The sequence below is a fragment of the Haliotis rufescens genome, unplaced genomic scaffold, assembly GCF_023055435.1.
Source record: "Haliotis rufescens isolate VD_foot unplaced genomic scaffold, xgHalRufe1.0.p SCAF_2, whole genome shotgun sequence".
Classification (NCBI taxonomy): Eukaryota; Metazoa; Mollusca; class Gastropoda; order Lepetellida; family Haliotidae; genus Haliotis; species Haliotis rufescens.
In genome coordinates, this window is record NW_025963890.1 from 74,109,802 (window position 1) to 74,122,433 (window position 12,632).

The 12,632-nt window shown below is 45.5% G+C and overlaps 1 protein-coding gene across 2 annotated transcripts; it reads right to left on the reverse strand.

The window, feature by feature from the left end:
* Window positions 1–3,999: 3,999 nt before the first annotated feature.
* LOC124133281 lies at window positions 4,000–12,632 on the reverse strand. 2 transcript variants are annotated; one of them, XM_048400550.1, is made up of 5 exons: window positions 12,447–12,632; window positions 10,083–10,232; window positions 7,912–8,251; window positions 5,054–6,481; window positions 4,000–4,739 (listed from the first exon to the last, which is right to left on the reverse strand). In XM_048400550.1, exons 2-4 carry the CDS (start codon window positions 10,212–10,214, stop codon window positions 5,055–5,057), a joined length of 1,899 nt encoding a protein of 632 aa, XP_048256507.1. In that variant the 5' UTR covers window positions 10,215–10,232; window positions 12,447–12,632; the 3' UTR covers window positions 4,000–4,739; window position 5,054. The 2 variants fall into 2 exon arrangements, with proteins under 2 accessions (XP_048256507.1, XP_048256506.1); XM_048400549.1 differs by having other exon boundaries at window positions 4,000–6,481; window positions 12,447–12,631.

Sequence of the window (12,632 nt, forward strand, 5' to 3'; positions counted from 1 at the left end):
ACTTGACGTTGAGCTGACCCAGTTTCTAGCATTCCTATACATCTGCCTAATTTTTCGGTCTTCAAATGACGTCTCTGATGCTGAGGGGGCATACGTGCATTCGGTTGTTGCAACTTGCAATTCTAAGCGGAATATGATGTGCTCTCTGATACTGATGTGCAACGATTCTGTCACCATACATCCAAACACAGGACTTCAAGCACCTCGTGCACCGCATGTCTGCATGCCTCTGTCCATTCATCATGAAAATTAGTACCTTTTGGGGTAACCCAATCATTGTGTTCCGGGATATTTCAATCTTTATTTGTTGGGTGATATTTTGATATCATCAAACTTTTATCCTCAGCAAACTTTGAGTGGTATTGCTGAAAACTCTTATCAACATGAACTATACCATTGTCGTCGCGCATCTACGAGTGAGCCGTTCACCACTTGCATTGACTCCTGATACGGGGTGGCCGATATTTACATCGCAATCACTCAATCTCTGTCCTTCCACGTTGATTACGTCATCTCTACGTGTACGATATCAAGAGGGAAGATGAGAGATCCGCGTGTATATAATACTTTTGTATACGACATTGACACTAGGAGTTGACTGCCTACCCGTCGGTGTGTTTGACCTCCCGACCCCGTGAGTTGCTAAAGGCAAATTCTGATCCGGATCTTCACGGGCCCTACCCATCGATCGATATCGGTAAAGGAATGCAGGCTCCAGGTGCAACTAGCTTCTTCTTATGCTTGACGGTATAGTATCATGAGTATTGAGTGAGTATGGTTTTACGCCGGGGACACCAGAAATGGGCTTCACACATTGTACCCATGTCCGTAATCGAACCCGGGTTTTCGGCGTGATAACGAACGCTTTAACCAGTAGGCTACCCGACCGCCCCCATGAGTATTGAACTTAAACTATGTTCACAAATATTGCCGATGTGACTTTAAATTATAACTCACTCAATCAACCACTGTCTGTTTTCAAAGTCAAAAAGGAGTCTAAGGTTGAAATTCTAGTGAATATAGAATGTATTTTCCTCCTCCGACACCTGCTGTCTCTGTCCGCCATGTTTGTGAATGACGGGATGTTGGTTGATGGATGGTGGTGACAAAAGCAGCGTCCCATTTTCTACACAAAACAAAGAGTAGTAGTTTGTTCAGATGTCGCGCACCTGTCTACCACAGCAACAGCCGGCTCTAGTCAGACCGCCTGGTGAATCAAATAACTTCAATTGACACGTGATCTGTATCATGGACCGCAGTTTCACAGTTTATCGTTTCTTTGGATAACAGTATGTAATGGAGAAATATCTCGAATCTGTTGATTCTATTGTATACATTATATATACTACTCAAAAGAATTCCTGAATTGTTCATATGACGGGTATGACAGATGAACATAGTCATTTGGAAATGCTGAATTATTAAACTTCTTTGGACAGACAGACAATTTATTTCAGTAGCGGCCCATAATGCATTAATATAGCATGTTAAATCACGCATATACATATACATACATGCATACACACACACACACACACACACACACACACATGTATGTTTTTGTTTGTTTAACGCACTCAGCAATAGTGCAGCTATATGACGACGGCGGTCTGTAACACCAGACAGTCCAGTGATTGGTATGAGCATCGATCCGCGCGATTAGGACACGATGACATGCATCAACTAGGTCAGCGAGTCCGACCTCCCGACCCCGTTAGTCGCCTTTTACGACAAGCACGGGTTGCTGAAGACCCCCTCTAACCCGGATCTTCTCAGGGATGGCACGTGTTGGCTATGCTCCCTAACGTTTTAAAAATAAACATATGTACATTTTCACCCTACGACAATGTTGCTGTCAATGTAAGCTTCAGAAAAAGCACACTGTAAAATTATAGAACAGATGCTATGGCAATCCTACACACAGAAAAAGTAAGCGACAGTTGTCAGGGTGCCATATCATTGAAAAGATTTGCTTTGTCCGCTTTCACATGTAACACCACCTCTCAACATGGTGTAGTTTGCGCACATGAGCAGTAGTGCGTGACACTGTTTCAGTAGGGGGCACGGGTGGCCCAGTCGTCTAACGCGCCGCGATTCGCTGTGCAGAGTTGGGTCCCTTCGGACGCGCCAGAAACATATGATTGTGGGTTCGAACCCCGGTTCGCCCCGATTATGTTTCTAGGTTTGTCAGCACCATACCTGTGCTCGGGGGTTTCACCGAAGTGGTAAACGTCTGAGACCTGCATCACTTCGGGCTTTCCTCCCACATTAAGCTGACACGCCGTGATATAACTGTAATACTGTTAAAAGCGACGTTAAACCCAACGTCGCTTCATTCACTCACTGTTTCAGTGAGTGAGTATGGTTTTACACCGCTTTTTAGCAATATTCCAGCAATATCACGGCGGGGTACACAAGTAATGGGCTTCACATATTGTACCAATGTGGGGAATTGAACTCGGGTCTTCGGGGTGACGAGCGAACGCTTTAACCACTAGGCTACCCCACCACCCCGACATGTTTCAGACACTGATCATCAATACTAATATGGAGAACTCTACAAATATTTATTACAATGTCCTCTATAGATATTAGAGAAATGTTCTACTGGCTGGAGATATACTGGGTGTTGCATACACGACCACATTGTTTCATGTCCAAACAAAACCAATGGGTCTGGGTTGTTATAGACTTTATTACACTTAAGCCATGTATTTTAATATATTATTTATCGCTGAATGCACAACTGGGTCACCTAGGCTATAAGAGAACATTATCTTTCCAACCATGCATACGATAACACAAGAGTTGAACCGCCCGTCTTGATGCTCAAAGGGTGTTGCTTTCGCTTTCACATAAAAGATTACATCGTACAACACACAAACACGTGTTTTACACAGCAAACATAAGGCCTCGCAAACGAGGGGTTCATACTGGTTCGTTGCTTTCCCACATACAGCCGCGTGACTAGTTAGAAAATACTGTTTGGTTTTAAGCCATAGCAATGTTACAGGGATTTTTTAGTGGTATGTTACTTTTTGTTTTACTTAGAAGGTCGATAGACCTTAGGCATTTTCTCAGTCTCCCAATAGGAAATGATCAAAGTACCAGTAGTATCAATACACATGTACATGAAGAAACGAGAATATTACTGAGTCAGTGTGTAAGAAAAGACTACATGGGTGACAACTTCAGCAAAGATGTAACAATGCCAAATGTCATCATTAACATTTTAGTCACATCGATTCCAGATTGTGTCGTAGTGAACCCGTCAATAAAAGGAGATTGCAGCCGTTAAATCGCAGGACGACATAGTAATCATTCACGTAATGGCAAGGAGGTCAGCAAGCTGTGACGGTGCTGCTGCTGCGTCCCGTCACAGTGTAACGGTGTTGTTACTGCAGCGTCCCGTCACTGTGTAACGGTGGTGCTGCTGCTGCTTCCGTCACGGTGTAACGATGCTGCTGCTGTTTCCGTAATGGTGATGCTGCTGTTGCTTTCGTCACAGTGTAACGGTGATGTTACTGCAGCGTCCCGTCACGGTGTAACGGTGATGCTGCTGCTGCTGCTTCCGTCACGGTATAACGGTGATGCTGCTGCTGCTTCCGTCACGGTGTTACGATTATGCTGCTGCTTCCGTCACGGTATAACGGTGATGCTGCTGCTGCTGCTTCCGTCACGGTATAACGGTGCTGCTGCTGCTACTGCTTCTTCCGTCACGGTATAACGCTGCTGCTGCTGCTTCTTCCGTCACGGTATAACGCTGATGCTGCTGCTTCTTCCGTCACGGTATAACGCTGATGCTGCTGCTTCTGTCACGGTGTAACGCTGATGCTGCTGCTTCTGTCACGGTGTAACGCTGATGCTGCTGCTGCTTCTGTCACGGTGTAACGCTGATGCTGCTGCTTCTGTCACGGTGTAACGGTGATGCTGCTGCTTCCGTCACGGTATAACGGTGATGCTGCTGCTGCTGCTTCCGTCACGGTATAACGGTGCTGCTGCTGCTACTGCTTCTTCCGTCACGGTATAACGCTGCTGCTGCTGCTTCTTCCGTCACGGTATAACGCTGATGCTGCTGCTTCTTCCGTCACGGTATAACGCTGATGCTGCTGCTTCTGTCACGGTGTAACGCTGATGCTGCTGCTTCTGTCACGGTGTAACGCTGATGCTGCTGCTGCTTCTGTCACGGTGTAACGCTGATGCTGCTGCTTCTGTCACGGTGTAACGGTGATGCTGCTGCTTCTGTCACGGTGTAACGCTGATGCTGCTGCTTCTGTCACGGTGTAACGCTGATGCTGCTGCTGCTTCTGTCACGGTGTAACGCTGATGCTGCTGCTGCTTCTGTCACGGTGTAACGCTGATGCTGCTGCTTCTGTCACGGTGTAACGCTGATGCTGCTGCTGCTTCTGTCACGGTGTAACGCTGATGCTGCTGCTTCTGTCACGGTGTAACGCTGATGCTGCTGCTGCTTCTGTCACGGTGTAACGCTGATGCTGCTGCTTCTGTCACGGTGTAACGCTGATGCTGCTGCTTCTGTCACGGTGTAACGCTGATGCTGCTGCTGCTTCTGTCACGGTGTAACGCTGATGCTGCTGCTTCTGTCACGGTGTAACGGTGATGCTGCTGCTTCCGTCACGGTATAACGGTGATGCTGCTGATGCTGCTTCCGTCACGGTGTAATGGTGATGCTGCTGCTGCGTCTCGTCACGGTGTAACGGTGCTTGGTGTATAGCTGAAGGCTACGAGATAAACGAGATATTTTTCTTAATGTTTGAAAGACTCAACACGTGAGAGAAACATGGCATTTGTTTTTATCAAAATGGAACAATTAACGTCAGTTATAATTTTGCCATACAGTATATTGTAATCGTGTGTCGCCATTTTGACCATGTACTTCCAGAACACGACGATATTATTGTAAATGATTAAACGTGATCTCTTCCTGGAATAGTCAGTTTGTCTATCACATTAGTTCACTATGATACACTGGTGTCCCTTTCTGTCATCGTTCAACTGTTCCAGAAAATGACAGAGCTATAGTACGACGGCAAACCTTAACCCTTCCTGCCATGGCTCAGCTTCGCCTGGTCGTACAACTTCCTGAACTTGTCCCTGTCCGCCGTCATCTCCTTCAACCGGAACTGGATGTTCAGCAAGTCTTCATCCTTCTTGCGAATCTTCTCGGTGAGATCCCACTTCCTCTTCTCCCAGCCCTGCTGAAACCGTTGTGCCATGGTCCTCTCGTTGTGTTTTGTCGCTTCGTAGTTCGCCACCAGCACCTTCAGCCTGTTCAGGAGGGGCTTCCCTCTTGCAGGTTCCTGCTCTGAATCCAGATTGGAGAAGGTGTTTTCTGGAACCAGTTTTGGTAAATGGAGGGCTGGCACTTTTGCAGGTTCTTTTGGTCTTTTCCTGATCATGCCCGACTTCTTAGAGGATGCATTTGAGTCGGTGTTGCGGTTATTAGCCATGACGGTATCAGATGCAGTGCTCCTGGGCATATTTGATGTCACCCTCTTCATGTAATTAACACACTGGTCGTATTCCTCTGAGAGTTTTACCAACACCCCCTTAAGACTGCTTACATTGTCATCAACATCCACACCCTTTTCTATATCATCTATATGCTGTTTAACTGTGAAGAAGCCCTTAGATGTATATCCCTGAGCTTTCTTCTGTAATTGTTTGATTCTAAGCTCTGACCGTAACTTGTCTGTCAGGAGAGTTTCAAGGTGGACATACTCTTTGATTTGATGCTCTAGAAGATTGATCCCTTCCATAACTGACGTGATGGGATAGGATTCCACAACAACAGGTCGATCCCCTTGTCTGCTGATGGAGGGCGTGGTCACCAAAGGTGTTGATGCAACACTGCTGTTGACGCTGAGTCTAGTAGATGTGGGGAGGTACCTCGAGGTTGCCATGGAGCTAGCGGAGGAGTAGAGCTGGTCAAGCACGTGACACCGGTCACTCAGCCAGTCGCGACAGATCCGGAGCAAACGCATAGAGTGCGTCCTAGTCTCCTTCTCCCTCGTCATCATCCTGTTCCGGCCTTGAGACAAGCTGTGGATGTCTTCCATCAACACCTGGAACAGATCAGCCGCACGGTGGGGCACGGCGACGTGGGAGACCGGGAGTCGGTGAGACCTGAGTATGTCTCTCACCCATGCGTCACACTCCTTGGTCTGAGTCATCATGTCACTGTTGACGTCAGCGACAGCTTGGCAGTCCTGGTGGAGCTTGTGGATCACAGCCTGGCAGCGGCGGATCTCCATTATCACCTCTGTCATTGTGGTAGTGACGTTCAGGAGAAGCTGACTATCTTCCTTGTGGGTCTCGCCCTCCGTCACGTACACATGTCGTTCAGGTTGTCTGTCATGATTGTGCATAGGTTTGATATTCTGTATCTCTAAACCAAGTCTCCGCTCCTCCTTGTTAAGGAACACAGTGAGGTTCTTCAACACTCCATCCAGCTCAGCATGGGCTGCAAAGAAAACCCAGGATAGATGTATCCTTATTATCCTACACTCGTTAAGTAAACTGCCGGGTAAAAGAAAGTATACACCCATGTTTGATGGTCGCTAAGCATGAAACAAACAACAAATGGTTATTTGATGGTGATGCATTTGATCGGGTATTATAATTGTGTTTAGGACCCTCAGTTTGCAGTGTTTGGGCGACTGTTTCTAGTTAAGTAACTTTTCTATAACGTTTCTCATTGTTTGGTCCAATTCAATTTTCAAGTGTATGCTTTCTTTTGCCCCACAAGAAAACAGTTCTTTGGTCCAGGATCCACTTGCACAAAGTGATCTTAGCACTACAACTATTATAACCTATGTTACAGTATGGGATTTACAATCATCTTAGCGCTAAGATCGCTTTGTGCAAGTGGGCCCTGGTCGATGTCGTTATTTGTGATTATGTTTTAAATGATAATTCAATTAATTTCAGTTCCGCATTCTACTTGGCTACAGATACACGCGCATGACGTATTACTGTACATATACCAGACCCGTGAAGATCCGGGGTAGAATAGGTCTTCAGCAACCCATGCTTGCCATAAACGGTGACAATGCTTGTCGTAAGAGGCGACTAACGAGATCGGGTGGTCAGGCTCGCTTACTTGGTTGATGCATGTCATCGTATTCCAATTGCATGGAATTGTTGGGTCCAGACTTAATTATTTACAGACCACCGTCATATAGCTGGAATATTGCTGAGTGCGGTGTTAAACAGCAAAGAAAGAAACATATACCAAATCATCACTAGATTAATTGTCAATCATGTGCAGTGGCGTATGCATATTTGAATCATGACTGTGTCTAGTTATCATGTGATTCTTACCACAGTGAAGAGGTTGGAATCACACGAGTTGCATAAATACAATTCCGGATAAGTCGATTACATTTGACTCGGTCGTTTAACATTCGGCGCCCCTCAACCCTTCTGGTCTTCTCGGCCAGCATTGTGAGGAATCCATACTGGATTCACAAGTTCATGTGACCGTCGCATACAACCACACATTCTGACTGCCGGTGCGGCCCTTATTGAAATGATATGATATATCAAAGTGTATACATTATTTCGTTTAACAAAAACTTTAAAAAATCATGATCTGCAAGGGATCTGTCGGTATGCGGATTGCAGGGACACCATGCAATGGCACACTTCCATTGCTTTCCAGGCGACAGAAACCATGGCAACGAGACGGGATGTGGTAACAACCTTAGGGCCTCTTGGTATGACGCGGCCGGGTATCGTACCCCTGACCTTCCGCTCTCCGGACAGACGCTCTATCCTCTATACCACGGAGGCGGTACCGGAATACACCGAGTGGTGCCGAATGGATCTCTGGCACCGGATTCTACTATATATGGCACTGCAACACATGGCTACACAAACCACGCCACCTACATGTCCGCAAAGCCTCAAGATCGAGGTATCCACGTTCCGGTAACGCTGACCCTTCGTGCTCGGGTGTGGCTTGAACGGCGGGGGAAACTCCGTGGGGTTCCTGACCCGCATCTGTGACTTCTTTCTCCAGTGGGTCCAGGTTGTCTTCGTGACTCACGTGCGTGACGTCATCACTCTCCAGGGGAGCCTCGGTTTGAGTGACATCAGTAAGAAGGTCAGCTATACGACCCTGATCACTCTTCCTCAGACAGGACAACAATAGTGGGTATGCGCGGTCAGTCCGCCTCTCGATCATGGCAGTCATCAGGTCCTGGCTGCGCTCCATGGGGTCTGGTATCGCCTGTAGCACACACAGGGCATATGCTATTTCTTAAAGTGAAGAAATAAAAACTTCTTCTCAATTGTAACAATAAATATATAAAAAATAAAATACTTTTACATAAACTATTACATAATAACAGAGACCATATAAAATCTATTATATGGTCTCTGATAATAATGATCCCACCACAATACACAAGGCCCATGGTTATTAATATACAGAAATATGACCGAGACATGGAAATATATTCCCCACACAAAACATTAAGCAAATACGTTTTTGCGTATTTATCAAATTGTTCAACCAAAAGTTTGTTCGTGAAGAGTATCACGTATATTACTCAAAAGAAGTTGAGGAACACCTGATTGTTTAATATGACAATAGTTGATCTATCTGTCGTGTCATGATAGATTAACTATAGTCTTATAAAAGAATCTAGTGTTCCTTAACTTATCATGAGTAGTGTGCATATTATTCAGGGAGAAATTAGTTAAACAGGCAACTGAACTTTGTGTTTGGATGATGCAAAGCCTTGTTCTGACAAGCATCTACAGCTGAGAATTAAATATATAACATCTGTCCAAAGTACAGTCAGTGATACAAGCCAGTCATAGAAACCTGATGGCGTCACGCTGAACCTTTGGCGGACAAGGCGTTCTCCATTGCAGATACTTACTCGCGTTATAAATATGTGAGTGGGTGTGTGAGTGAATGAGTAAGTATGGTTTTTCGCCGCTTTCAATCCCGGGTCTTCGCGTGACGAGCGAACACTTTAACCATTAGGCTATCCGGGTTAGCATAGGTCTACAGTGACTTGTCATCGTATGCTAATTCCCTAGATCGATGCTCGTGATACTTTTGTGTGGTATACATGATGTGAACAGGTCATCCTAGGGATGTGAATAGAACCGCCTGTGTATATGAATAGGACCTTGGGATGTAAATAAGACCACCTAGGTATGTGAATAGGACCTTGGGATGTAAATAGGACCTTGGTATGTAAATAAGACCACCTAAGGATGTAAATAGGACCTTGGGGTGTGAATAGGACCACCTAGGTATGTAAATAGGACCTTGGTATGTAAATAAGACCACCTAAGGATGTGAATAGGATCACCTCGGTATCTGAATTGGACCTGGGGATATGAATAGGACCACCTAAGGATGTGAATAGGACCACCTTGGTATGTGAATAGGACTTTGGGATGTAAATAAGACCACCTAAGGATGTGAATAGGACCTTGGGATGTAAATAGGACCATCTAGGTATGTGAATAGGACCTAGGGATGTGAATAGTACCACCTAAGGATAAGAATAGGATCACCTCGGTATGTGAATAGAATCACCTAGGATGTGAATAGGACCGCCTAGGATGTGAATAGGACCACCTAGGGATGTCAGTAGGAAGTGGATTGTATATTACAAGTTATTTAATCTTATGAATGAGTGACTTAATATGTTACATCGCATCGGCAATATTGCAGCCATATCGCGATTAATCTTATGAAGCCTAGCGCCGAATTCGCTACGAAATCGTCCATTTCGTCTTAAACACTTTTTGGAAGGACAACGACGATACATTTTTTGAAATTCTCTTGATTAATAGTTGTACTTAAATCATGCTTCAAGCTTCAACATTTCAAACAAAATCTCAGATCACCATTTGAATCTGTGACAATCCAAAATCGATAGGCCTCCAAGTCAGCTATCGAGTGATATTTTCACACAACGAAAGCGTATATATGATAATACATTGACCGTTTATATAACCTAATCAAAATAAATTGTTACCTAATTTTAACCCGCATATGTATGATGACCAGCTGAGCTCCATGCTTTATACCACACCTTATACTTGGCACTGTCAGCAGCGTCAATCAGGCCGGCTTCCAGCATGCACTTCAGTAGCGTCGGGTTGACGTCAAGGTCCGCGACGACCTCGTCGCGGTACGCCTCGAACTTTTCCTTTAGGACGTTCATGACACCGGCTTCACACGTCTAGTGGAGAGGGAATGTGAGTGAGTGAGTGAATGAACAGTAGTGGGTCAAGTTATTTCGGAGGATAGTTCGACGTCACGCACTTACTACTTCCACCAAGCAATCTTGACGTTGCTCTACGATTGCAAGCTTTGTGAAACGGATTCATGCGCTCTGTGTGCTATATGGTATTGTTGTGCGGTATTGCCGTGACGTCCAGAGGCACAGAAACAGATACTAAACTACTTCCTGATATATCATACCATGAGGGTATGTGGAATCTAATGAAACTCAATATATATGTGCTAACTATATATACTGAGTCAAATTAAAAACTTCACATTTTTAAAAGTAATCCCATATATGATATACAACGGACAAATGAATCAGAGAAGGTAATTTTTAATCATTAATGTCCAAAGAAGATTTTTAATTAACGGTGGTAACCATAATTTGTTGCAAGCACCTACGGTATTCGGTAATAACATCAACAGTTTAAATCATAATTCCCAAGCACGAGAATCTGATGGCACACAAGTTCAGTAGCGTGTTTGGCCACCATGTGCGTTGACAACTGCCACACAACGCCTCCGCATGGACCTTGTGATGCTTGTGAACACATGATTGGGAAGACGACGCCATTGTTGCCGAAAAATGGTGCCAAGATCTTGCAAATTCTGTGGTTGGTTCTGGAGAGTGCGCAGACTTCTGCCAAGAGTATCCCAGAGGTGTTCGATGGGCTTGAGGTCGGGAGACCTTGACGGCCAGTCCATGACGTTGACTCCCGCATTCTGAAGGAAATTCCTTGTCAAAATTGCTGTGTGGGGTCTGGCCTTGTCGTGTTGGAAGATCAAAACGGGTCCATGTGCTGCCATAAAAGGCAGAAGTTCTGGTGCCAGTACCTGGTCGCGGTAAGCAGCAGCGTTGAGGTTGCCACGGATGACAAGAAGCCTGGAACGTGCATTGCCACAGAAAGCACCCCACACCATGACACTTCCGCCTCGAAATCTGTCAACTTCCTGTACACAACACTGGGCGTAACGTTCATGACGGTGCCTCCACACCTTCGCCCTACCATCAGCAAATCGAAGATTAAATTGGGATTCATCACTGAAGACGACTTGATTCCAATTCCTCTGAGTCCATCGTAAGTGTCGCTGTGCCCACAATTGACGTTGACGTCTGTGTAATTGAGTCAGAATCGGCCCGCAGTATGGCCGTCGTGCTTGAAGGTGAGCAGTTCTCAGACGGTTTCGAACAGTTTGCGCACTCAGTCTACCCCTAAACAGTTCATTTCTGGTTGATGTAGCTGTCAAAAATCGGTTACGGAGGTGACGTAAGACAATCTGACGATCCTCTGCATGTGACGTCACACGTGGTCGACCTGGCCGAGGGCGATCAGCGGTGATACCCGGTTGCTGTAGACGCGTCTGTCGACTACAACCCATTGTCCTTGCAACTTTAGCTACGGACGTTCCCGTCTGCAACATGCCAATGGCACGTTCATGTTGCACATTTGAAAGGCGTGGCATGACGAATGGCCGTAAAGACTTTTGTTTTCTTGTGTTTTTCTTTTTTTGTTAATGACTGCTAACAAGTATGGCTGAAAACACGTGCGGTATTATGGCCACGTGACCAGTTGCACGTGAAAAAACACTTTTGCCACTATAGTGCTGTGCACATGTTTTTGATCGATTCACCTGCACAAAAACGGGTGTTATCTGAAGACAATACGTGGCCATTACTGTTTAAATACACAATAAGGGCCCACAATGATAACTGGTCAAAATATTAAAATTTTAGGATTGTGAAGTTTTTAATTTGGTTCAGTATACAAGAGATGCGCCTGTCCCGTTCCACAAGGCAACCGTAGATCTAAGACGATCGCAACTTTATGCTTCAATACATACTTACGACAGTCGTAGCGCTAAGACGATCGTAACTGTATACTTTAACACAGACGTACGACAGTCGTAGCGCTAAGACGATCGTAACTGTATACTTTAACACAGATGTACGACAGTCCTATCGCTTAGACGATCGTAACTGTATACTTGAACACAGACGTACGGCAGTCTTAGAGCTTAGACGATCGTAACTGTATACTTTAACACAGACGTACGACAGTCTTAGCGCTTAGACGATCGTAACTGTATACTTTAACACCCCACCCCACCCCACCCCACCCCACCCCACCCAACCACCACCACGCCAATACTGCCCACGCCCTCTCACCTGTGTCCCTACGCTTGTTGTACGCTCTACCCGCACCTACTGCGAGCGTCTACAGTATTCCTCCATATGTGTTTGCCTTCTAACTGTATAGTGCCGAGTGTTTAGCGTCAAGGTGCCCAGGATGTCCTTTAAACGTCCAATCGTTCTTTAATCTCGATCTTATTTGCACATACTTCTGATAGAAGG